This window comes from Trachurus trachurus (assembly GCF_905171665.1).
Source record: "Trachurus trachurus genome assembly, chromosome: 12".
NCBI classification, from domain to species: Eukaryota; Metazoa; Chordata; class Actinopteri; order Carangiformes; family Carangidae; genus Trachurus; species Trachurus trachurus.
The window spans coordinates 18026763-18054125 of NC_139908.1; the positions used below are offsets into that span (position 1 = coordinate 18026763).

General features: G+C 40.6%; 1 protein-coding gene across 3 annotated transcripts in view; it reads left to right on the top strand.

Moving 5' to 3' along the window:
- The window catches only part of sfswap (splicing factor SWAP), a 50111-nt gene that overhangs the window by 7483 nt on the left and 15265 nt on the right, over positions 1-27363 (top strand). For all 3 annotated transcript variants that reach the window (XM_083983082.1, XM_083983083.1, XM_083983084.1), the window contains exons 5-14: positions 781-1006; positions 1224-1324; positions 3546-3702; positions 7073-7337; positions 7707-7859; positions 8004-8097; positions 14557-14650; positions 15640-15743; positions 15876-16005; positions 22046-22242. In XM_083983082.1, the coding sequence (XP_083839208.1) occupies positions 781-1006; positions 1224-1324; positions 3546-3702; positions 7073-7337; positions 7707-7859; positions 8004-8097; positions 14557-14650; positions 15640-15743; positions 15876-16005; positions 22046-22242 (1521 nt within the window). The remainder of the gene's footprint in view (positions 1-780; positions 1007-1223; positions 1325-3545; positions 3703-7072; positions 7338-7706; positions 7860-8003; positions 8098-14556; positions 14651-15639; positions 15744-15875; positions 16006-22045; positions 22243-27363) is intronic.

A 27363-nucleotide genomic window follows, 5' to 3' on the forward strand; every position in this document is an offset into this window, starting at 1 on the left:
TTAGTATGGTGTTATTTTCATGTTACTAAAGAATGTTTTTTTTTTTAAATTTTTCAGAGGAATAGCTTGAGTTAAAGGGCCAGAATATGACAACGGCTATAAACCGTGTGTTGTACTCTCAGGGTGCCGGTATGCTTTATGACTGTTGCGTTACAGGTGTGAGGGAGTACACTTTCTTTGTGAAAAACACATCAACATAAAATAAGAATTACACCCTTCACGCCCCTTTCTTTAATGGCTAAGTTCTTAAACAGGAGTGAGAAAGGTCCTTGTATGTCAGAAAGTCCTTGGTAGCTGAGAAGACAATAATTGTCTGACGCAGGCATCTTTTTGGCCACTGTCTTGAAAGGTAGTGTTTATGACTTTCATTTTGATGAGATATGTTTGTTCTTTTGGAGATTGATGCACTTGTCTGTTCTTTCTCTAGGTAATGACAATGATTAATAACTGAGAGCACACAAGAGGAACAATAACAAATGAATAATGGACCATTTCTTGTTCCACTGATTTCCACCCCATGTGTATATTCAGAATTATTGTCATCGCCGTGAACATGACAGTGCTTGGTATGAAAATACTTCAGAGACTTAATTGCTTGTGTCCTTGGTATGAAGAAGTCAATCATAAACATTGCGTCTTAATGTTATTCTCTTGCAGTCACTGCAGGTTCACTCACTGTTCATTTTTCACAACAAGAATCAAGTTCCTTCCTGCATCAAATATGTTCAGGGTACAGTAAAACAACTGTGTTCATTTCCTCACTTTTTTCCTTCTCTCTAGCCCGCGACAATTAAAACCCATAACATCATCGAGAGGACGGCCAACTTTGTGAGTCAGCAGGGGGCTCAGTTTGAGATCGTGCTGAAAGCCAAGCAGTCCGGTAACTCCCAGTTTGACTTTCTTCGCTTTGACCATTACCTCAACCCTTATTACAAACACATCTTGCGGGCCATGAAGGAAGGTCGATACAACCTCGTCTCCAGCAACAAGCAGGAACAGTCACAGGGTGAGTTGCACTGAAACGGTAGCTGGAGTGTACTGTACTTACACAGACATTCACTGTGCTGTAATGCATAAATATCAGATCTGTTTAACACGAACAAGTGAACAGAAGGACTGAGTAAGAATCATTAACAATTTGCATCAATTATAATGTTAAACATTTGAGTTCATGCATATATTCATTACATTTTCTTTGTTTTTTTTTCCCCGTCTGGTTGTAGAGTCTAACTCGGATGACTCTGATGAGGACGGGGACGGCAGCTACCTCCATCCCAGCCTGTTTGCCCCAAAAAAGTGCTCTCGCCTGGAGGAGCTGGTGAAGGTAATGCAAAATAGGTCACAGAGTGAGGAATCTCACCTGTTTGATGCAGCTGTTACTTTACATTGCATTGCTCTGTCATTGCTTCACATCTTGAAGCTGGCTCATGCTTATCAAATATCTGAAACTACGTGCTTCTGCACCGGTCTGTGACAATAAGCTGTTTATCTTAAGAAGTCAAAGGAAAACTGGCTTCAGCACATCCTCATCGTTATAATGTCGCTGTGCTCTAATCAGTGGGGGACCACTGCCTGTCATGCAGTGTTGTGCTAGTTACTGAAAAATAGTAACTAGTTACAGTTACTAGTTACTTCATAAAAAAGTAACTCAGTTAGTAACTCAGTTACTTAAACCAAAAAGTAATGCGTTACTGAGAAAGTAACTTTTTCGTTACTTTAAAAGTTTTTTTTTTTCAATGCTCCCATTAAATAAAGGTTGATTGAATTCCCCTCTAACCTCATTTCAGTTCTGTAGCCTACTGATGCTGATGAAGAAACACGTGTTTTTATCTGTACAATTTTACCATCATCATCATGCTGCATGATGTCAGCAGCAGCTTGACCTAACTGCAAAAAAATCTCGAGTTACGTTTAAGACTGTTTTCAGTGACGGAAGTAAATTCACTCCAGCGGTATTTTTTTTTATCGATCGATCAGCTGTGTTTTCCCAGAGCGATCAGCTGTGTTTACCGTTTCAGGCGTCATAATTCGAGTCCGTCTGTCGGACTCCAACCGCTGCTGCTCGGGTGGAGTGGGTGCTGGTGTGTGCGCGCTGTGACTCGAGCTGTGTCCCAGTTCAGGGGCTGCAGTCTGAACTGAGACACAGCTTCGGTCTCGGATGCTGCGTTAGCAAAGTTACCTTAGCTCGCCGTCATGCCCTGCCCAGAGAATCGCTCTAGTGTTGTGACGTTCACGAACGAACCGATTCTATTGAACGGCTCGTTAACATGAACGATGGGAACCGAGTCACAGCTGGGAACGGTTCTTTTTTTTTAACATCTCTGTGTGTTCATAACAATCAATTGAAGCTGCTCCATTGGCTACGTAAGTGGCGTGCAAACTCAGATATTAGTGGGATATCTAATTTTGTATTATTTTGTTCCGAATCTCACCCCATTATTTCCAAGATAAAATGAGTTACCACCAGGCTGGCTTCTTAAAACTTAATAAATATAAAAAAATATCAGTCAAATGAGCCAGTTTTTTGAACGGCTCTTTGAAAGGAACGGTTCACCAAGATCCGGCTCCCCTCAAAGAGCCATAAATCCCATCTCTAAATCGCTCTGACCTGCCCAGTCCTCTTCATGTAGTGTGTTTGATTACGTGTGGAACGCTAGAGGGCGGCCACCAACTAGTGCTTAGTGTCTGTGCCTCTATGGTCTGTGCTCTGTCTTTCTTTCAATTCAATGAAACTTTATTGATCGCTGAAATGTTATAGGAATGTTGTGTGCCGCTGTAAAACCTCACCAAAAGGAACGGAGTAACGCAGCGTTTGGTAACGGGAACGGAGTTACTGATTTTAAAAAAACAACGCGTTACGTTATTAGTTACTGAAAAAAGTAACGGCGTTACGTAACGGCGTTACTAATAACGCGTTACTACCCAACACTGCTGTCATGTGAAATACATTTTACACCTTGCTTGCACTGCCCATTACTGTTATTATCTGCCATAATAACTGAATTCCCCGTTCTGATGCTGTTTCAGTTCTGTTATAGTTTTTTTTTCTTTCTTTTTTTTACGAGTTCTTTCATGTGCCTTGACAGGACAGCCATTAGTGTTTGACTGAGCAGCAAGAATGGAAGCATGTCTTTTTAAAGAAGCATAATGAGCTCCTTTTAGTAGAAAGCTGTCAAACAGTTGCTTCCCATCAAGTGGGAGTTCCTTTTCACATCAGCTACTTTAATTTTCTATGAAAGGTTCTTATTGAATATTTTACTGGGTTAACTGTTTAATTCTGTAGGTCTCGCATACAGCACAGGAGTATTACTGCATCATGCAGAGTGGTGCTTAAATATTGCACTGCATTGAAATACTTGTTAATGATTTCACGGTCTCTGGCCTCAGAGAGTTTTGACTATGTGGTGTATTATAATATTACTGTAAAACAGTTCTGCTTCTTGCAATGTATCTGTAGTGAGTCTCAATGACATTTACTCAAACAAAACATAACATGAGGGTGTGAAATACGGGTTTTTCACCAAGCAGGACTTGCTCTTTTGCAGCCCCTCAAGGTAATGGACCCGGACCATCCTCTAGCGGCGCTCATACGAAAAGCCAAACAAGAAAGAAATGGCACTGCAGCAGCGATTGCACCCACTCCAAGTGAGGAAGTGGCAGATCCAGCTGCATCCAGCACACCTGCACAGTACACGGCTGACCGTGAGTATATCGTTTGTTTGGTTGTTTTTTTGTTGTTGTTTGAATCCATGACTACATTTCTGAAATTCATTAAGACTCTTTTCATATGGAAATTCTATAGCGATTCTTTCTCGGCAGATGTAATTGCACTCAGTTTTCTCCCAGATAGATGTGCGTGCCGTGAACAACACCGCCCCCAAAATAAGCACCTCATCTACAGATACTTGTGTGCTGCTATTGTGAACCTCTTAGGTCCAAGTGTGATTATGGGCTACTTCAGATTGCAAATGCTATGAAGCTCACCAGGTAGAGCATGCACCACTAACAAGGCTAAATCCTCACCCTGGTAGCCGGTGTTTAAATCCAGGCTTGAGCCCCTCTATCTCCTCTGCCTCTCCTGTCGATCTTCACCGTCACTATTTAATGAAATGGAAATGCCAGAATAAATAAGTAAAATAACATAGATGTGACAAATAATATTGAAGATAATGTAGAACCTTGATCTTTTCCTCATATGAAGTATCCCTGAAATGAAATGTTTCTGAACGAAAATGTCATTCAAGATGACATTTTTGCATGAAAATGTCAACTTAAATGGGAAGAAAAAAAGAACAGTAGGACAAAAGTAGGAAAAAAACACTGGCAGCCATGTGTGCATACTGTACATAAGGCCATATCCATATTTATTCATGGTGAGTCATATCCTCTGCACTCTACGTAATTCATCGCACATCCACTTAAGTAATTGTACCATGTGTTCACCCTCCCGTGAAACAGTTCCTAAAATAAACCCACGGTCACTGGCTTCTCTTGACCCGTGAGTGTTTACTTGTCCATTACTGCTATTTATTCATCTCTGAGAAAGTTCAGGAAACTGTCCTTTAAAGGATAATTTCCGTTTTTTACAACCTGGACCTTATTTCTAGCATAAAATAAGATCATTTTACTCACCCAGAAACTTTGGTGTCATTTGGAGTTGTTTTGACGAAATTAGCCCCAGTGGAGCGGCGCGTATATCCGTATAATGCGAGAACACGGGGCACGCAATGCAGCCTCTAAATAACACATTATCCGCCGCAAAACTCGTTCATTTCGCCAATATTTTGTTATGATACACTCGTGCTATTCCCCTCCGAGCCCGTGGTGGCATGTTAACAACATGCTGCGCCTGTAGGTTGACTACTAACCTCTGACCTGGATGATGTCATCTCCGACCGCTGCCCGGCGCGGCTAACTTTGCTACGGCTGATGCTATGGTTCGTTTCTGCGTGTTTCTGACTTGTCAGAACAAAATGAGGAGCTGGATGAAGTTCAGCTTCCACAGGCTTCCTCTCCTCAACCTGGACTCACTAAAGCTCCGGCTAGTTGATATAAAAATGGACCTGAATGCCGAAGCAGAATGATTATTATCAGAATGAGCCGGGCAGCGGTCGGAGATGACATCATCCAGATAAGAGGTTAGTAGATCAACCTAGAGACCCCTGATGTTGATAACATGCCACCACGGGCTCGGAGGGGAATAGCACTAGTGTATCATAACAAAATATTGGCGAAATGAACGAGTTTTGCGGCGGATAATGTGTTATTTAGAGGCTGCATTGCGTTGCCCCGTGCTCTCGCATTATACGGATATACGCACCGCTCCACTGGGGCTAATTTCGTCAAAACAACTCCAAATGACACCAAAGTTGTCTGGGTGAGTAGAATGATCTTATTTTATGCTAGAAATAAGGTCCAGGTTGTAAAAAACGGAAATTATCCTTTAACCTGATCTTGATGGCAGACAAAGGGCGGTTAATATGTTCATTCATGTGCTACGCTTGATTTGGCCCTTTTTCTTGTCACCTATGATGTTAATGCAGGCCTTGGGTAATAAGTAGCTCCATTACCTCTTTAGTACTGGATTGCCTCTTAGTATATGTACGGTAATCACTCTCTGTGACCTTAATGGATACAGAGTGAGTTTGACCTAACAATAAAACAAGTTCCACCTAACTTCAACTTTAAAGTCAATCTTTGAAATATATCCATTGCTCTGTCCATCTGTCTGTAAACTGATTTTTTAATTTCCCTTTGCCTCCCACTTGCACATTTTAAACGTCTATCCCAATGGTGTCACATGTCAGGTTTGTAAATGAGAGGTTCAGCTTTGGTTTTCCATTTTCCTGACTAGAGAAAATTGGATGTCATTAAAGTCAACCAGCTCAGTGACTAATGTGTTAATATCACACTGTCTCTACTTTGACACCGATCATTTATTTTGCGCCTGTCCCTACACTGCCCCCACCTCTCCCCGTCTTCCCCTCTCTCCTTTCTAGAAAGTTTTTGTTATACAAACACATAGATAAGGCAGATGACCTTTTCTGTACCGAGGTCACGCACTGATTTATGCCCGCTTGCTTCTACTGATTTAAATTAATGGCTGCGGTAGACATTTTGATCATAACATAGAAATACATCTTGACAGCAAGCAGGTCAGCACAGAGGATTTAACAGCCACAACACAAAACAAGTCTCAAAAACAAAAAAAACACTATAGCTTTATAATGAACACTTCTGCACCACTTTACTCCTGAGGTCTGACCACAGCCACTCTGATGCGCTTCTGTCCAGTGGCCACTTTGATGCAGCAGTTATACTTCACCTCCAATTTTAGTGTTGACACTGCGTAAAGTATTCATAAGAGCAGGAAATTATAGAACAAGTTCATGTAGTGGTTGCAATAAAGTGATGCAGTTTGATTCACGTTTTTGTCTCCTGTCATGTAAAACTTGTGTACAGACAAAAAAAAACATGAAAACCCACATGTAGCGCATAGTCATGTTTACGATAAATAGATGAATAATGGGTTCGGGGACAATTTTGTACATCAAACGGCTCTCAGAAGCAATGCTGTGATTATAAGTGCTATTCTTGTGTCCAATTTTTCCATCTTTTCCACTTTGTGAATGCAATTTCAACACAGTGACTGAGCACAATTTTAGCATTAGTTTTAGTTATAGGCTTACTAAACAAGCCTGGCTCAACAGTTTACATTTCCTGTGGCAGATGCCATCTCCCCGAACCCGCTGATGTTCTTCACCGAGGGTGGAAAAAGAAATATTAACATGACAAGACTCTGACATGAATTAGTAAATCATGTCTTCATATTAATAGTAATACTGTTCAGTGTCCACAACATGCAAAGGCGGAATCGTTAATCCATTCATCCATGAACAAAGCAGAGCAGTTTGTCCCATACATCCCAACTGCTGAGGCACATTTCTGTCCTCACATAACCCATATGAACTCTCTGTTCTTTATCTGTCACCATTGAAGCATTTGTGAAAGATATCCCTTTTAATCGTTGATTTTTTTTTTCTTCTCATTTTGTTCACGCTGAATTCAGCAGCAGTGTACTATGGGTACTACATGCTTCCTGATGGAACGTTCTGCTTGGCCCCACCACCCCCGGGGATAGAGGCAACCTCCTACTACAACAATATGCCCTCAGCTGTAATGGCTGCTCCCCCTTCTTCTTCGTCTTCTTCCTCTTCTGGGGCCTTGCCTCATATGGCAACACCCACTCCTCCCGAAACTGTAACCATGGCACCACCAGCTACAGCCCCCTCTCAGGTCACCAGCTCTGCTGCTCCACCAAGTGCACCAGAAACCAGGTAGGACATAGAAGAATGAGCCATTTTCTTCATGATAGGCTTAGTGGCAATTAAATGTGATACATTTTCAATGTTTTTGGTGTTTTGCTTCATCAAAAATGAAGTTATCTGATCTAATATGTTGATTATTATATTCAAGAACTTTAATCAAGCATGAATGAAAGAGAGTCTTTCAAAGAGTCTATCAAAGTATTTACTTAAAAAGCTCAATTAGCGGCGTTTGTTCTGCCTTGGCTGTGTGGGTATTTTAAAGGTGTAGCATATTATGTATGATCTGGGTAATTAGACAGAATTGAGAAGAAAGGGCACATTTATAAATACGAAGCATTTCTCTCAGTTTAATGCATCTTAACTTGCCTCCAAAAACAGTTCAAAAGTCGAAGCTCAAGTTCCCACACCGGCACCATCAGCCATCATCCCCCCACCACCCGACATCCAGCCGGTCATAGACAAGCTGGCCGAATACGTTGCTAGGAACGGTGGGAAGTTTGAGGCCGGCGTCCGCGCCAAGAATGACCCACGGTAAGTGTGTGCTCACCAAATATTATAATTATTTCAATATTGCAATTAGGGTTTTGGTTACAGGAGCTCTTATCATCATCCTCTGGCTCATCGTCTCCGCCTCTCATCTTACACAGTGTGTGTTCTTCCCTTTGTCCACTGTAGGTTTGACTTTCTGCAGTCTTGGAACCAGTACAACACCTATTACGAGTTTAAGAAGAATTACTTCATGCAGAAGGAAGGAAGGAGCTTGGCAGAGGTACTATAAGCTCTATATATGTGTGAACGTGTTTCTGAGCATAAGAATACGCATAAGATGGACCCTCTCTGTGTTTCCTAGCAACTTAATATTCCTGCTTCAGGCTTGACACCTTGACACCAGATCAAAGTTAGTATATTGCACACAGGGATGTGTTTGATACAGCTGACAGTACTACTAGTACACTACTACCACACTTGCATGAAATTTGATAAGGGCACTTGTGGATCATACATAACGAATCTGAATAGTTATTGTTGCAACAGATTGATCCTCTACAGCATCAGAGATGATTAAAACTGTCACTTAAACAGCTTCATAAAGCCGAGAATCACATGAGTAACAACATTGCCGTCACGGACGCTGCTGAAGGGGATTTAGACAAAATCAGTCATGTCAATTTTCAGAAAGAAATGTCAGTGTAATTGGGCTCACATCAGTCAAGCAAAAAAGAGCTCCAATTCTGCCATTACAACCCTCAGACTTAACGTCTCACGCAAAGCTGATGAAATTAAATGACAGCAAATGGACTTCTGTGTGCACAGTGGGATGGTGCAGTTGTTGGAGGACTAATAACTATATAACGGGCATGTACAAAATCAGCAGGAATTTGTGGCACCCAATCAGTGCTGGGGCAGGGATGAACAGCGCACACACACATTCAAAATCATTTAAAGAGTATGCAATATAAAAATTAATTATATATTATCTAGAAAAATACTCTCTATATCTACCAATATAATAAGTGTTATTGTGTTCTGTTCATTTAATTTCCGTTCCTCAGTAGATGTTCACCTTTGAGAAGATACAACTTTACTAAATGCAAGGCTAATACATCGCCCACACAAATAGCCTTCTCACATACATGCAGGAAAAACAGTGTTTTTCTCTTCGCTGTCACTGTCATTAAAATCACCGTTTTCTCTCCTGTATGTAATTCTGTTTCACAGCGTTTGTAGTTGAAGCTTAAGCATGGAAAAGGGTTGTCTAAGCAGTCACTGCACTTACAGTCAACCTTGAAATTAGCTGCCTCTTGTTGCTGATATGCTTGGACCTGCCGCGCTAGAAATTAGAGGTATCCTGATCCAAAATATTGAAATGAGGAGCGAGAGTGAGACAGAAAACAGGGGAGAGATTAAATAGCAGAGTACTACCAGGCAATACACTGCAAAATATAACACTCCACTCGTCAACCAGTATGTTTTGGAATTTGGTCAAATCAGATTTTAATATCTTGAAATAAGACAAATTTCTTCACCACTATTAAAACCAATTTATTTCACAGATTAAACTAACAGACTGGTCCAGCGTCGCCTGTGCTGCAAGGCCTCTGTACCCACTCCCCTTCACTGTCTGTGCACATGCACCAGAACTTAAAATCCAGTCGGAGTGTATCAGGACCTTAATGAGGCATCCCACCAATTAACAGCAGTGCCAAACAGACATGTAGTGCTCTCATTTGCTCTTCCGGTTGGTCAGGTTGCCTCCCTAGTGGCACATGCTTTAGATGCTGCACGGTGTATTTGTGAACAAGTGACTGTTGCAACGAATTCCCCATGGTGGCAAAGGATGCTTGTCTCCAGAGATACGTTCCTTCATTGTCTCCTGTCCCCTGAATGTCACAGAATGTTCTCTGTAACATTTTGGGGAAGTGTTTTTTATTTTTTATTTCCATGATTACAAAACTTGCGCAGTGTGTCACATAACTGAGCCCCATACAGATCACGCTTATGGTGATTCGTCAATGGAGCAGCCAAGTATGTATCCCCTTGGAAATGGGCACTAGGAGTGTAATTTTGCATCTGTGTGTGGCAACCACCAGATGATACTGAATGAGTTCAATTTAGCTGGCTGCTGTAATGGGCCGCTCTGTCACTATTGTGAGTCAGGCTCTCCCTGTACCCTTTGAACCAATTTGTCATATGATGGTGTCATTACGCTGTCGTTCTGACAGTATGTCAGTTAAATCTGTTTTAATGTTTCTTGTATTATCTTGTCACTGCATTTAAATGATTACAGTGACTTTAGAATGCACCTGTCAACAATAGAAACATGAATATATCCTTTCATAAATCATACATGAATACAGATGATTAATTCAATCTGATAAAACACAGAATCTATAGCTGCAGTGCTTACCCATGTGTACATTACATTTGTCCCAGCTCTACAGTACATACCAGCCTTGAAAAGATGAGGATTATTAATTAATTATTAACTTTGTGTTATCCTGGTTTCTTTGCCAGGTAGTGAAAACATAGTAACAGAAAATGACCAACACCAGAAAGACTTAATTTGGAATATACCTGCTAGGCACAGAAGAGATAGACGAAAATCATCATACTTACATCAGTTTATTTACACGCATGTTAAATCTTACATACTGCACAAAATAAAAGCAATTATGTGCTCAACCTCCTCAAAGCACAACCTGTTTTCCCACCAAGGTCCCTTCAGAATATGATCTCATGTCTCCACTGATGATGAATAAGACTATGCATATTACCACATTCACCTTAAGTATCTGCATAATGTCAAAGTTTTTGCATTGCAGTAGTTAGTTTTCTTGGATTCATTACCCAACGACAGCCAAGGCTGTTGAAACCGGTTTGTGATGCGGTCATACGGTTGTTGATAGTGCAAATACTAATGTAAAACCTCTCCAGCGGAAGTTGGTGTGAATAACTGAATGTATGATGCATAATAGTATTCATGTATTATAATGCTTCTCTTACAAAGAAAAAAAAATCTTTCTATTTTCCTTAAGAATGTGTCAGGGTTGTGTGACTCAGCTCAAGTATTGTTCAGCTGAGCTTTGGCATTTGTTCATCTCTTACACTCATAGTGTTCAGAAGTTTACAGGAGATCATACATGAAAGCATCACCCTTACACGAGCGAATTGTGTGCGATCTGAACAGGCAGACACCAAGGTGAATAGATGCATATGCCTTACATTGTGTACATAATGTATTTATATATTCTTACATATATTCAAGGGTTGTTGACGCTGCTTTGTTGTCAGAGTGAGAAAGGGGGGGGGAAGCGAGAAGTAAGTGAGAAAGTTTTGTAAGGGGCAATTTGTCTTCTGACGAATCAAATCCATTAGCTTGTCAGAGTGCAGAGGAGTGTGGCCCATTATGACACAGCTCAGGCTGCTCCAACAAGCAGCTGCTGGGCTTTTCTATCAAAAAACCTGCCTTGTGTTTGTGATTTGTGCCATGGGTAATGGGATGCAGATATCGCTGCTCTCAGTCAGTGCTATTATTTATAGTTTCATAGTTAATGAAAAAGTGAGAAAGGGAGCTAAAATCAGTCAAAGCTGACAGCTGTAGGGTTTGTGGCTGCCGTTCCTCTGTATACGTATCGCCGAAATCTCTAAAGGCTTCAGAGTGCTGCTTTTTGGGGGATGGATAAATGAATTTGTTATCTAAAAAGGAGCATTTTCCAAATAGTCCAAATCATCACAAGATTTGTCTCCTTCTTGTTTGGAGAGCTGTGCAAATAAGATGTATAGATAGCCATGGATTACGTCGATACACTGGGTTGAATGTGGCACCCAAATTCATTTTAAGCATTGAACAAATACTACAAAATAAGTAGAATTGTTTGTTTTCCATCCATCCTGGCATCAAATAGAAAATTTTGAACCCAGACTTCTGGGAACACAATTGGCTCTATTGTAACAATCCGAAGCACACCGACGAAGCCCGTATCACTTTTGCTATTTTAACAGTAAAAAACATGTTGCTGCTCGACACAAAAGGGTTGTGCTAAGTACTCTTAATTAGTCATGGGAATGTTTTGTCAGTCAGGTGCACTCTCACCTTGGTGGAAATCTATTATAATGGCACAGAATCAGACTAGATTTGTGGCGAGTTGATTATACTTAGTGCGACTGACCAGTAAGCCCAGTCCCAGCACACACACATTTCCCAATCAATGTGACAGCCAGGAGAGAAATGACTGAGCCACTCGAAAACTAGCAAATACACTTGCATCGCGCCTCGTGCTGTGTTCAACACTGGATCCATTGTCTTAAAAAAAGAAAAAGAAAAACTACAGACAATGCCCATAATGCCTTTGTTAGCATTCAGCTGTTAGCATCTGCTGCTAAGACATGACTGGAAGCCTCTGTATCATAGCCAATGAAAAATCAATAATTTACCACGTCAAGTCAGATGCAAGAGAATTTTCCAACAGGCAGACCAGTTGACATGTTTACAAAAGACGTTGTCCATATGAAGCTCCAGTGAGCACAGCACTGCGAGCTCATATAGGATAACTCTGCTGTTGTATTCTTTTGTTTTTATTGAATTGACCTGACATTTTAACATGGTTCGGACTTTCAGTGATTCTTTAAATAAATGGTGCGGCTGCTGGGTCAGACATTTATCGCTTTGCCGCGAGCATTTTCCATTTTAAATTCCTTTGAATCTTGAAAGTTCGTCTGGTGTAGCCAAGGTCTGTAACCACCAGCACAGTTTTCAACCTTGCAATGAAATGCTGCATTCTCCCACTCTGAGCAGAGGATTATTACCTTCTGAACTGTTCTGTGCCGTGTGAAGGTAACACATGGAAATTAATACTTTTAAGTATTCTAAATGCCGAGATGAAGTTACAGTATGTATGTGAGCAGTCACAACACGATCAAATTTCTGAATATTCCAATTGAGGTCTTCTCAGAAGGATTTAGAGTAAGTTTCTTCCTGCTTCTTCTGCTGTGAGCTTTGATTTATGAGCTTTTTAGGAGTAATATTCTCTGGGGCCTCTGTAAAGTGCTTTGACTGTTGAAAGCACTGTTCAATTATAGCAGAATAGTGGGATGCTGCCTTTGAAGCATTCTTCAAACATGGTAAAATGAACCTCATGAGGTTAGTTTTTTTTTTTCCTCCTGTGGCATCGGCTTCGTCGCCACCTTTTTCTTTCATTCCATCAGCAGTTTACATTAGGGATAGCAGCTCAGAGCACTTGGTCCACAGGTATTACTACAGAGGGGTTCTGGTTATCTAGTGTGTGCACACACATGCCAGTTGTAAGTGGTCTGTGAAGATGCTTTGTTGATGCGAGGAGGAACAGAACCATACAGTGCAATATTAGAAAGCCAATTAAGATAATTAAAGCTACATAAGCAACTAATTATATTTCCGAGTGTCAGCAGAAAGAGAGAGGAGTAAATCCAGACAGTAAACACTGAAATGAATTGAGATGGGACTATTCACATGATTTGCATAATCAACTATTAAACTAAGGTGTTGTGGATATGATCATAATGCTTTGGCTGAGGCACCTTATTTTAGATTCATATACATAACAGTTCACATTATTAAATAGCAGGCTGGTTTAAATTTTTAATTTGATATTCACTCAGATGCTGTGTTTTCTTTTCATGTTCAATGTTAATCACACTTCACAATAGAGAAGGTAATAATGGGAAGAGAATAACATAGAAAATGACAAGAAACAACCAAACAAAAAAATTGCACAAATGATTCAACAGTATCATTGATTTTTTTTTAAATGGAATATGCTCTTAAATTGAAATCTTTGTACCCCTCATCATTTCATGTTTTTTGTTTTGTTTTTAATGAAAAATGTAACTCATATCTGTGGCTTATTTTTTCTGCCTTATTTGGGTTCAAGGACCAATGACAATCCAGTGAGCTGTGAGTTTTCCCAGTCAGGTGGAAAAAAAATACATGTTTATGTTTGAGTGGAGGAGGGACCTGTCAGTCATGTGTTGCGCATGCAGGCAATCTGAGAGGCGCCTGCACTGATATACTGCCCCTGTACATTGGCTAATAAAACCCACTGTTAGTTTTTTATCTTCTTCTTACTTTCTGTCTCTGTGCTGTGACAGCAGCTGAGTACATAACCTCTTTTTCATCTCATAAGAATGGTACAACTCAAAAGAGTCCTGTGCTTTGTTAATCATCCCCTGACCTTTTCCATTCTGCTCAGCACCTCCACATGCTGCCATTACAAAAAAATACTCATGTACTGATGAGTATCATTTAGACTGTAGCCAGAATTGTCTGTTCTCTGCAGTTGCTGTCGGCTGCAAAAAGGAGTAAAGGTGTGACTCATCCAAACACTTCATATTCATCCGATATATATACTTTTTTATTTATCATCTGACGGGTAAATAAACAAGCAGCACTTCTAGATGCTTCTTTTAAAGATTTATTTTAACACCAACATTGTTTCACAGCTTCCTTCAAATCATAAAAGTACAAAATGATAGAAATGAAGACAAGTCGACTTCTGTGGAATCTCATTTTCAGAACCATCTGTGTGTTGTCAAAGTCGTAAATCTAGATACTTAAAAGAAAAACACAAATAGCGGCCTCTTAAAAAAATGTCACTCATTTACTAATCAAGAAACAGGAAATTCAGTGTAATAAATGATTGGTGTATATCTCATCTTTTTCTCGCTACATTCTCTTTGCTTTCTTTTCCAGAGTGGGACAGGAGATGATGATGATGATGACGACGATGATGATGATGATAAACTCCAGTCAGACAAATTGGCCGACGACGCCAAGCTGACTAAAGGTAGAGGACACTAACACAAAGTAGAAATCCACAGGACATTTTGCTACTTTGACTCTCTGGTTCATTCCCTCATCGAATAAGATGCAAAGCCCTCTGGGTGAATATGTGTGTACAGCGTACGGTTTGTGTGCACATATTCACACTGGTGTCTATGCGGGTGTGATTATGTGTCATATGTTGGTGTTTATACCCAGCTGCTTGTGAGTCGTGGTATTTATGCTTGCAATTTCATTTGGTAGTATCAGGCTGTAAATGTCCGTGCAGAGATGAAAGAGTCTGCTTACCACATTGCTGGCAGGAGCCATAAACATTCACATATATGCAAATGAAGGCATGAATTCACACAGACTATTTGGAAGGCTAATAACTATTTGGAGTGCCGCACGAATAAACTATCCAGCCTTCCACAATAAGAATCAAGGCCCTTCATTAAGGTTATTTCTTTATGGAATCAGGCGCTTTGTCTGCTCTTTCATCTCTACTAGAGCTGACACATTTGATTGCAAAAAAACAGAAATCAATGTGGCACACCACCACAGCTTCATATCAAGGTGCTTCGTGGGCAGCTCTCTATTTGTCTGTTTGTCTGACTCTTTCTCTGTCGACTCGACATTGTGTTCCGCATCTCGTCAAACCCGTTTGTTCGCCCGTCCGCGTGTTGTATGTCTGCTTCTCGTTTCACAAATTCTTTCATTCCTACATTTTCTTCAGTCCCATCTTTTTCATTATTCTCGTCCCTATTTCTCCATCATTTTGTCATCTCATTGTCCATCCTTCTCCTAACGCAGCCTTTCCTTTCTTCCTCGTCCAGATCTTTTTTTCCCTGTGCTTGTCATGCATTTTTCATTTTACTTTGTCTGTTGTACCTTTTACGTCTATCAAGAGCACACAAGAATGCGGCTGTCTACCTGCTATGAACATACCACTCCAGTCCATTTTTGCTGTTCAGGCATCATGGTTTAACCTTATCTCTCTCTGTGCTATTACAGCCTCGTTCGCTCCCATCTGTTTCGCCATCAAGGCAAAGGAAAATGACTTGCTGCCACTGGAGAAGAACAGAGTTCGGCTGGACGATGATTCAGACGAGGACAAGGTCTAGTTCAGCTTCATGTATTCTGTGCATGCACGCATCCAGAGACCATTTGGCATGGATATAAACTGCTTCTCCAAAATGTATTTTTAGTACCTTGAAATTAACACATTATCATCCATAATTTGAATGAAGTTGCTGGAGGAGGAGGGGCTGGAAGCTGTGATCGGTGGAGCTGAGATGGTTGAGAAGGAGCCACCCACCGTCAGTGCACCAGAAGAGAAGAGACCCTCCCTGAGTTTGGAGGAGCTGGAGGCAAAGCAAGGTAAATTTGGAAATTTGAAAATAATGTTAAAACTAGTGCTCGCCCTGCTTAAAGGATAATTACCGTTTTTTACAATCTGGACCTTATTTCTTGCATAAAATACGATCATTTACTCACCCAAATAACTTTGGTGTCATTACAAGTTGTTCCGACGAAATTAGATCCAGCCGAGAGCCACGTATATCCGTATAATGCGAGAACACGGGGCACGCAATGCAGCCTCTAAATAACACATTATCCGCCGCAAAACTTGTTCATTTCACCAATATTTTGTTATGATATGCTAGTGCTATTCCCCTCTGAGCCCGTGGTGGCATGTTATCAACATCAGGAGTCTGTAGCAAGGTTATTATCGTTAACGAAAACGAATGAAATGACGAAAACTAGAATTGAAAAAACATTTTCGTTAACTATATTCTAAATAAAAACTATAATCAAATGAAAAAACGATAACTAACTGAAACTGTATTGTGTGTTTACAAAACTAACTAAAACGTACTGAAATTATAGATAAAATTCCCTTAGTTTTCGTCTTTATCAATTTCGGATTGATATGAAATCGATTCAGGCATAGGCGCCGATTCCGTGGCTGCTCCGGTGCATCCACTGACCAGGTTGAGCCACCAGATGTGCATTTCTCCGTGCTGCGCCTCGGCCCCTCAGCTGTGTGTCTGTGGGTATGTGTAGGCTATGTGTAGCCCGTATGTGTGTGTAGCCTGTGTGAATGTGTGTGTTAATCTCTCTCGCGCTCATGAATAAACACACAAGCTTGGCACAGAGGTGCACGCTCTGGCGCATCTGGCACAGTCGGTTAACAGCACCGAAAGGAAACTGGATCCGCTCCGCGGCTATTTCGCGTCCGACGTCGATGTTAAGCACATGTTGTTATTGATATTGTAGCGTCCGACCCAACGTAACTACAACAACATAACACAAACTTATCTGACAGCTCTCACTTCTTCCTCTGCTGCTCCTCACTCACTCACCTACACACACACACACACACAGACACACACAGCTGTTTTCCTCACTCACCTCGGCCCCTCAGCTTCTCATCCAACCTGCCCGGCCCGTACCGTACACATTGACAGTCAGTCAGAAATCACACAACTTAAACATCATAACAAGAACATTACTGCGGGGTCCCGACAATATTATCAGCTGTGCAGTCGGCTATTGAGTCTCATTGCTACGTGGCATGATATGCGCACCAGTGTTTGTAGAGCCTGGTTCAGGTGTGTGTGTTTGCTGTGTTCACTTTATGCTACTTTATGTTAAATACAATACAACATGTGAGGTAGGCTACTGTAAGCCTATTGTTACTTTGCTGTACTGGTATGTAAAAAAAAAAAAAATGAAATGGTATCTTTTGAGTTTTATTACACAATACTTGCTCTGATCTTTTTAAATCATTCAACTAACAAATAACCCAAAGTATGAAAAAACTAAAACTAATACTAAAACTAAACTAAAACTAAGTGTTTAGAAAAAAATAAAAACTAACAAATCCGCTCTAAAAACTAATTAAAACTAACTGAATTAGAGAAAAAGAAGTCAAAACTAACTAAAACTAAACTATAATTAAAAATCCAAAACTATTATAACCTGGTTGACCTACTAACCTCTGGCCTGGATGATGTCATCTCCGAACCCAGTGTGGCGCGGCTTGTTGCTACCGCTAATGCTACGGTTCGTTTCTGCGTGTTTCCGACTTGTCAGAATAAAATGAGCAGCTGGATGAAGTTCAGCTTCCACAGGCTTCCTCTCCGCAACCTGGACTCACTAAAGCTCCAGCTAGTTGCGCTAAAAATGGAGCCAAATGCCGAAGTGGAATGATTATTTTCAGAATGAGCCGAGCAGCGGTCGGAGATGACATCATCCAGGTCAGAGGTTAGTAGGTCAACCTACAGACCCCGGATGTTGATAACAGCTAATCCCAGACTCAGAGGGGAATAGCACTAGCGTATCATCACAAAATATTGGTGAAATGAACGAGTTTCGCGACAGATAATGTGTTATTTAGAGGCTGCATTGCGTGCCCTGTGTTCTCGCATTATACGGATATATGCGGCTCTCGGCTGGATCTAATTTCGTCGGAACGACTTGTGATGACACCAAAGTTATCTGGGTGAGTAAATGATCGTATTCTATGCTAGAAATAAGGTCCAGATTGTAAAAACGGTAATTATCCTTTAAGGCACTGTAACTCTTCATACACATCTATTAAGCAGCGCTAAGACAGAAAAATAATATTTCAATTCCAAGGTAAGAATCAACAAAAACATGTGAATGTAAACAGATTTAATTAGTTAGACTTTGCGTCTGGCTGTGTAGTAATTATTATACTCAGAATACTATTTACCTCTTAAATATGTCATGTTTCAAATTTTGTAAAGGGTCTTGATTTGTTGATGTTATTTCTGCCTGTCAGTTTGTGCATTCAGACAGATGTCTGCCTCAGTCAGCCTGGCGTGATTGACAGAAGGTTAATAAACACCAGCATCTATTGATGGTTATGACAGAGCCCATTTCTCTCCCTCCAGCCCACCTGCCCCCTCTTTTCTGCAGCTATATGGCTTTAATGTGGGAGGGCTGGAAATCGAGTTGTGCGTCTCAGCATCAGCAAATAAGCACAGGTCCTTACGAGACATCTCTGTCACACCTACTGGTCTTTGTTACTTCCTGGGAGGATTGGCAAGGGAGGAAAAAACAAAGAGAAGGATGAATAAATCCTCCGGGTCTGAATTATACGCTCTTACCCTGAAGTAAATGACAGTCGTATACTGTATCTCTTTAAAGGCCCAATGGAGACATATTCTCTCTATAGTAGTTTCTGTTCAGCTGTGAATTTACACTCTGCAGTCCTAAAGCAATGCAAAAGTGACTGGCACTAAAAAAAAAAAAGAGTTAAACACACATATTGGTCCCTGTCAGAATGCCTACACAAAAAACATTTTTCTCCTGCAAAATAGTTACACAGTGCTTTCCACTCCTAATAAGGATTTTTTTTTGGTTTGGTATCATTTAAAAATAGTTACAGGAATAAGTCACCTCAGTTCAAGCTCTTAACCATGTCTACAGAAAGCTAAACCACCAAATGTCAGAGGCACTTCTCTAAATTATTCACATGTTCTTATGTATCACTGGCTATTAATTTCAAAAGTAATAAGTCTTTTTTTTCTGGAAGCTGGATGCTGTTGTACTTGACATTGATTCATGGCATCTGGGGATACTTTTACACCCTCCAAAATCTGCAATTGCTCCCTCTTAGCTTCAAAAATTGGACAGCTTCTCCCTCCTCTGCATGGCTCTTTGGGTGATCACAAAAATGAAATATAAAGATGATGCTCCAACAAGACATTTTCACTTCTTGGTCAATCAAAAGCTGACAGGCGGCAGATGCCATTGTAATTGGGACTTCAATAATCCATTTGACCCGACTCGTTAACCAGACACGTAAGCCTTCTATATCAAACGTGTAAAAAGCGATAAGTCGTGTTATCAGCTCTCAAAATAACCACTATATGTCTCTGCGAGTTGATTAGTTAGTGACTCGCTGATTTTTGGAGCAGACACTCAGATGTCTGCCTCTTAAAGCCTCTCCTCTTTAAAAGATGAAATGTTTTTTGGTTTTATAAGCCAACAATCACAAATAACGAGGAACAATTTAACAAATATTTTCACCGTGGAAATGCTACTTGTACTACTTGCATGCCAACGCCTTTTCATGCTGTATATGTGGGAGTAATTGTGCTACATGCAAACTGAAATTCATCTGTAGCTCTTTGACCAGATGATTAAAAAAATGTACTGAAGTACATTTAAACCTCTCAAGGTTTCGACTTTCTTTGAAGAAACACCAACACAAAAGAACGACTTTTAGTGCCATTAAATCTCTCTGACGTGAAGAGATATGTAAGCAACGCTGTCAGGCTGCAATTATGTAGAGCAATTAATAGTTACTTTTGGTGCTCTGGATTTTCAAATGGGTCTTTCCAATGAGCAAAAACTTGCATGAGCTCTGGCCACTTAATGTCTGTCCGTGTGCTTTTGCTCAAGGTGGTCATATTTCCTGCAGTTACTCACCAGACTGTGTGGTGATGGAATAGCATGAGGTTGCCTGTCAGAGTCTCATGATTAAGGTACCAGTCCTCCAGCCAGTTGTTCAGCCAAATACCCTAAGACATTGCAGGTCCTTTTCAAGACACTGATTTCAGCATTTCATGAGGTCTAGAAGGACACGTTAGACAAGTGCGGTTTTCTCCCTCATACCAAAAAAGACAGCGGAAAAATAGAGCCTGAAAAGATGGGCAGATAGACAGTCAAAGGCAAATCTGCTACTTTTCAGCATCAAGGGGGCTGACAGGTCCCGTTTAGGTTCAGTGGAACAGTCTTGGAGTGTAATGGTCTCTCTCAGAGCTGACAGATGGCCAGAGAAAGAGGCTGAAGAAGCCTAATAAATAGCTGACTGAATTGGCTTTGCTGTGTGGCAAAGTGGCTGTCAGTCAGCAGGCCTAACTTGATCAGATAGCAGGGAGAATCAGTGGCAGACAGCAGAACACTAATCTGTATTGATGGACTGGAAAACAGCCACACACACCAAAATGCAGTTTCCAGTGATAAGTACATGAATCATTTAGGCTGCAAGCATCTCCTAGTCTAGTGGATGTGGATGTGCATGTTTGTGGTGGTAGAAGACTTTGTACAAAAACGAAATAAATAAAGATGATATATTTGCGATAGATATTGAGATTGTGGGAAATGTACTGTAAGTATAGCTCAAACCCATTCATTCACAGACTTATTTTGTTTGCCACATAAGTTCATTTTTTAGGGCCACAACTAGTCACAATAATATATGTTAGTAACTTATTTCAGTTGATTAATCATTTAGAATAAAGTTGTTATTATACAGTGATGTAAAACAGAGAAAAGCAGCAGATTCTCACTCGTGCGAGTCTGGAACAGGGGAAAGCTTTCAGCAGAGTAAATCCCATAATCGTTCTGAGCACTTTTCACATCAAATGAAAACGTGTTTACTGAATAAACACAGCGGACAGAATAGTACATCGTCGGTGATAAGGTGTGTCATATGAGTCTGTAAATACAGTAGTAGGACTCAGACTGGCAGCGTTCTGTGCGGTGTCACTGACTGGGTACAGATGGATTCTGCTCCATTTGGCTGTTGTTCACACTGTACTCAAAAATGATTTGCCTCGGCAGCCGGTCTATTTTTAACCCCGAAGAGATAACGGTAGCCCCAGTGGTTGCATAACTTAAACAACTTGTTTTCCACAAGCATTTGCTTTATACTTCACTGTCTTGTTTCGTCCTCTCCGTCTCACTCATCATATTTGCTCTCTGCCGCCCCGGCTCATTCTTGTTCTCCCCTCACCTCACCTACCTTATCCCCTTACCCATCGCCGTCACTTCATATCCGTTTCTCATCTCTCAGAAGAACCGTGCATATTTTCCACCCCCACTCTCACGAAGACGTCTTTCTCCTCTTCTCCACCCACATGTTCCCTCCTACTTGCGCTTTTTTCTCTCTCTCTCTCTGTATAAACCTTGTATCGCATTGGAATTATGTACCACCACAGACTACAGCAGTTGAAAACGCCAGTCATCGCCTTATTCAGATGTGACAGTGAGAGTGGAAAATTCTCTTATCACCCTCTCCTGCTCTGTCTTTTCACTTTTTTGACCTGTCTCACTGATATCACCATAGTCCGCATATGTGTCTCTTCCCCCTCACCTCACCCTCTCTTCTCCTCTCTCATTAATTCTTTGCTTTCCTAAGCCCATTTACTAGTGGCCAGAAAAAAATTGGCTGTGTGAAAAAGCACAGCACAATTACTCCTTTTCCTCCTCTTGTCAGTCTTTTCAATCATTTTCTCCTCTCCGACTTCCATTTAGCTGAGGTACCCTGTATCCATCTGCGCTAGAAACAAAAATAAAGAACAATGATTGCAATTTTTTTTTTCATCTTCATCCAGCATCAATTTCCCGTTTTTTTATGGTCTCATCTCTTTGCCCTTAGCCAAGCAGAAACTAGAGGATCGTCTAGCAGCTGCAGCGAGGGAGAAGCTGGCCCAGGCATCTAAGGAGTCCAAGGAGAAACAGCTACAGGCGGAGAGGAAGAGGAAGGCAGCGCTCTTCCTTCAGACCCTCCGCAGCCCCCTCACTGGGGAGCCCGAGGCCAAGAGAGTTGAGCTAGACCCATCTGCACAGCTTGAGGTAGGTGATTGGTCGATAAAGGTGTGTCATCACAAAATATTTGTCCAACTTTTCACCATTCAAGAGTTGCACTGTATTTCTTATTAACTGCTAAAAATGCTCTTGTTTGGGCTCTTAATTCCCAAGTGTTTAGTTAAGGCAGATTCACTAATGCTGCTGGGATACTTAACAATCTGAAATCAAGGGCCTGAAGGGTCATTTTACAACTACAGTGCTTTGAAAATGAAATGTGGAATACAAAGTGGAGAGGAAAATATACTTTATAAGCTGTTCTGCATTTCCAGGATGTTTGGCCATCCTCTTTCTGTTGAAAATGTCACCGCATTATCTGGATGATAGAGCGGAGAAGATGGTTTTGTGTACAGTCAGTTATTTACTGTCATTCAAACTAAGTTTACCTCATCTAGATTTGTTTGCATTTATTGAATCAGTGGTTTATTAGTTCATTAAAATGCCACTTGATGTTAGGCCAGCATTAATGACGGTTTGTTTTTTGTTTTTTTGTCAAGGCTCCCAAGGCCATTATTTTCCTCAATATTCAGAGGCAGACTGAACAAATGTTTCAGCTGACGTTACTCAACCTTGACGTCTCACCTTCTGCTGCTCTGTTCTGTGTTCCAAATAAAGCTTGGGCTTTATTTATTTTTTGCAGCTACATTCACAACATTTGAGTATAACTAATTGGGTGAAAGAGGTATTTTATTTGTAATATGCTGTTGGATAGTACAAGATAAAAAAAATTACAACCACCAATGCATCAGTGGCGGTGTATAAATAAGATGACCTTTTGGAGGTTCAGTCCAAACATAGAGCTTTTCACAAATAGTTTTCAGTCCACACTCATGGCTAGAAGCATCCACCCAGAGGCCTGAGGTCATTTGCAGATTAGTACTGGCTCCGCTTTCTCTTTTTAACCCTTTATTTTTTCATGAAATAAATTGTGGTCAAATATTTGGTCAAAAAGGTTCATTAAATTGGGAAATCAATTTTTCCACATTCAATACAGTTCAGTAAACTCAAATTAAATCAGCTCCTCTGTATGTCTTAGTGGGAATTTAGACATATCAACACCAGATGGTATACTGTGTTTTCTTGATTGTCTTTATATCCTGTGTGTTTTTATTGACTGTGTGTGCATAAATTAAGTTGCAGGCACCTACAGATATATTATTACCTGTCAGTTTTTTTTTTGTGTGTGTGTGGCTGTAATGATAGAGCTTTCCATTTTATGAAGCCGTACAATAATACATTAAGAGATTAATGTCTGGTTGCTGGGCGAGTATCTTCAAATACATCAGTGCCACCGAAGTGAACGCTGATAAACACTGCTCCCTCAAACATCTCGTGTACATGTACAGCTGATAAAAGCATATCACTTTTTTTTTTTTTAAAGCTATTGAGTTGTGTGGTGAACACAGTGGGAAGCTCAGACTGCTTTTCATGTATAGGCAGCCTTAGCCCTGGGGTGAGAGACACTCAGTCATTGTGTGACAAACAGGTGGGATTTGTATGCTGAATAAGCTGATCGCTATGCAGCTGCTGGCACCGCTAATTAAGCCTAACACCTTTTCCTTGACTCATAATATAGTGTTGTAAACAAGAGAGACTGACCCAGAGATAAGGGGTGGGCTCATACTCAGGATTTACCAAGCTTATTTTGGTATTGTATGGTATGTATGAGGTAGGCTATGTTGTTAGTGATTAGATTTCATAGGAATCAGTGTGTTAATATAGTACGGTATGGAAAGTTAATCAATATAAGCTACTGCATTCATCTATGCAATATAGAAGTGGACATTGATAGGCTGATAAGGGTGAAGGAAGCACAGTAGGGACATGTTTTAAACCATGATTTTCCCAATGAAGAAAAAATGAAGAAAGCTTCATTTTCACAGAAAGTGTAAAATGTTGTGGAAATGTTTATTGCATTTTGTTGATTATAATAAGACGATACCGTGCACCAAGAAGACTTAGTTTGGAAAATGTAATTATTGCGTAAAATGTTCAGAGCACACATTGTGGAGGTGGAAAACTAACAACCAAGCCACGCAGTGTGGCTCCTAATAAGAAAGTTTAAAAAAAAACTGAGTGATAAAAAAAAGAAAATGCCTTTCTTCTTCTATCCACCGACTCCCCTGTTCTCCGTTTTGGTTTTCCCAGAGATGATGCAGGGTATGTCCCTTTTTAAAATTCTCCTTTGTAAAGTTTCACAGGGTTGCTGCATTAAAGCAAAAATTTTAGAGGCCTTTTGTCTGTCATATTAAACATAGACAAGAAAGGCGAGAACACTTTATAGTGTAAATAAGACTGTTGTGGTCATTTGATGTGTAGATTGCCTATCCATTTGATGGATGCTGCCTGTCAGCTCCTCGTGTGAGCCCCGCTGATGCGGGATGAACTGGACTATTGCCTCTTAGGCCAGGTGGTAGTGGGCTGGCTCCTGTCACTACTGCACCAGCTCTGTCACTCTTCTCCAGATGTTCAGTGACATCTGCAGTGGCCACGAGAGCCTCCACGTGCTGAAGGCACGACCAACATTCAGGTCATTGTATCACTGATGAATATGCACTGATGGATGCTTGTTGTAAGCGATCTATTGAATTCTTTGAGTGCGAAAAGCAGTAATAGTCTATCTAATCACTATTGATAATAGGAAGGTAGCAGACAGCCATGTTGTGGTTAAACAAGTTACCTTTGACAGATAGAGAATGACAAAATCCATCATAAAAGAGAAAAGTACAAAAGTTCAAGAGATATAAGAATGAAAGTAATGAAATAAAAAAGGAGCAATAAAATAAAAAGGGGGAGGTATTCAGACAGATTGAGCAAAGGCTGTCTGAATAAAAATGTTCTCAGTTGCTATGGATTACAAGGATAAGGGGAAGAGTGTGTCATAGTTTGAGTGCTTCAGCTTGAGCAGTATGAAGGTAACAAGGTGCCATCTGATCTGTCAGAACATGCAGACATACAGGCAGTATACGTATACATTTGACTATTCGTGCCACTATTGTGCATAAAAATGTGAGTAGCTTCTTTAGTTTACTCTCATGGTTTCCAGTCAGGTAGAGATACAGGAAAAACAATGGAAAGATTTTTTTTTCTGATTATCATTATTTATATTTATTTTATTTCTAGGGATGTTAGGGTAATGAGCATTTTGCTATCAGAAGGCAGCAGGGGGTTCAGAATCAAGGTTGAAGTCAGATGAATAGAACAGTGCAAAGCCTGTGTAGTGATTTGTTGTAACACTTTGAAGAACAAATGTTACCTGAACACGGAGAGAGTGAAGGGAGCTCAGCATGGCTTTAAGGTGATTAAAACTAAAAGTCGGAGTGTGTCAGCTGCATTTTGGAAGTTAATCGTAAAGTCGTGTTTTTTTTGTTTGTTTTGTTTTGGGATGGCCAGTAAACAGTGGTGCAACACCGTCTGCACACCGTCGATGTGTTTGAGCTGCGGATGCTGATGCCACATCTTTGTAGAGTTGGCTAAGTGAGCCGTCCTGGACGTGTTGACGTAAGCTGTCCATGTTTCCCATAGAGCTCATCATGTTGTTTATGTGACAGCGCTGTGGTAGCTAGTGTAAGCTGTCACGAGTAAACAAAAACACTCTGAATAAGCTGCGCAGGCCGCGGCCAATTTTTAGTGCCGTTATTTCTGTAACTTACAGCGTCTGTTTGTTGGTACCATTTTGGCTCACCGTGATACAGTGAAGGTGGCTGCGGAGTGTGATGTCTTCTGATCTAAAACCCTTCCCAGACATGCACTTGTTTGGTTTAATGGTTGGTTTTTTTTATTATTGTTGTTGTTTGTTTGTTTTTAGTTAGGCAGACATTAGTGACTTAGTGAGTACTTTTTCAGTTCATTCAGACATGACAGCACAGTTATCGTAATATAAGAGCAACAATCCTCTGGTGGGAACCGGTGGCACTGCTGAGAAGAGCAATTAACTGAAGAGTAATATGAAAGAGTTAGAAAAACATTTTCTGGGTTCTTTCACAGGATGCCTCTCCCTGATGGAATTTAAAACTTATTTTGCAGTTGCATCCATAATTAATGACCGTTGTGGGCACAAGGGAGGCCCACCTGAATCTCCTAATAAATTTGCTCATCAGTGTCTGCATTCATGGGAGGTTTCTGCCTGTTTTTTTTAATGCCATTCAGTGCACAAACAGGATGAATGTTAGTGAAGATATTAGTTTATTCCTATTTGCTCACATTTTGTGAATGTTTTTCCTGATACTTCCTCCCAGATCTTGGTTTAAAAGGCTCATTTGACATGTGAAGTAGTTCTTTATTGATGTGTCATGGTGTGTTTTCTAGGGCTGCCCCCGACCAAAGATTTTCTCGGGTCTCCAGTAGTCCTCCTTTATGGATTAGTCGACTAATCTGACTAACCCGAAAACAGCAGTGATACATGCTTCCACGTCGGAGTCTCCAAACCAGAAACGTCTGTAACAACATCAGAAAAAGATTGCTTTTGACAAAAATAAATAAATAAAAATAGGGACCTGCCGTGTAAAAGTAAAAAACAAAAAACACGACTTCCTGTATCTGGCCCTTCAAATGAAAAGCCCTATAGCCTTTCATATACAGTTCAGTCATATTGATTTTGACTTAATTTTGACAAGACACGGCTCCAAATGTTCGTTTGTTTTTTCCTGCGACCAATCAACCAATGAAATTTTGGTCGACTAACGCTTGGCCGACTATTTGGGGGCAGCCCTAGTGTTTTCTTTTTTTTTTTTTTTAAGTGTTTTTATCTGTATTAATCTCACAGTTTTGCAGGAAGTGTTACAGAAATGTCTTCAGGAAGATTGCCATGACTTGTGGAAAAGTGATCCAGGCTATAACCTGTGATATTTATATTTGGAGATTTATGTTGAAAGGGGTTTTAGGAAACGGCCCCAACAATACACAAATGTGTGTATTTTCAGATGTAAGATTGCCCTGGATTCCTCTGCCTCTGCTCACCCTCCTCCCCTCTCCCTATCTCACCAGCGCAGGTGTGAGAGTGGAGCACATTTTCCGGGCCTGGTGTTGGGATAAGCCTCCCATATGTCAGTCCTAATTTTAAACCAAACCTTGCCTCCTATCATTTCATTATCTCTTCCTTAGCACAGG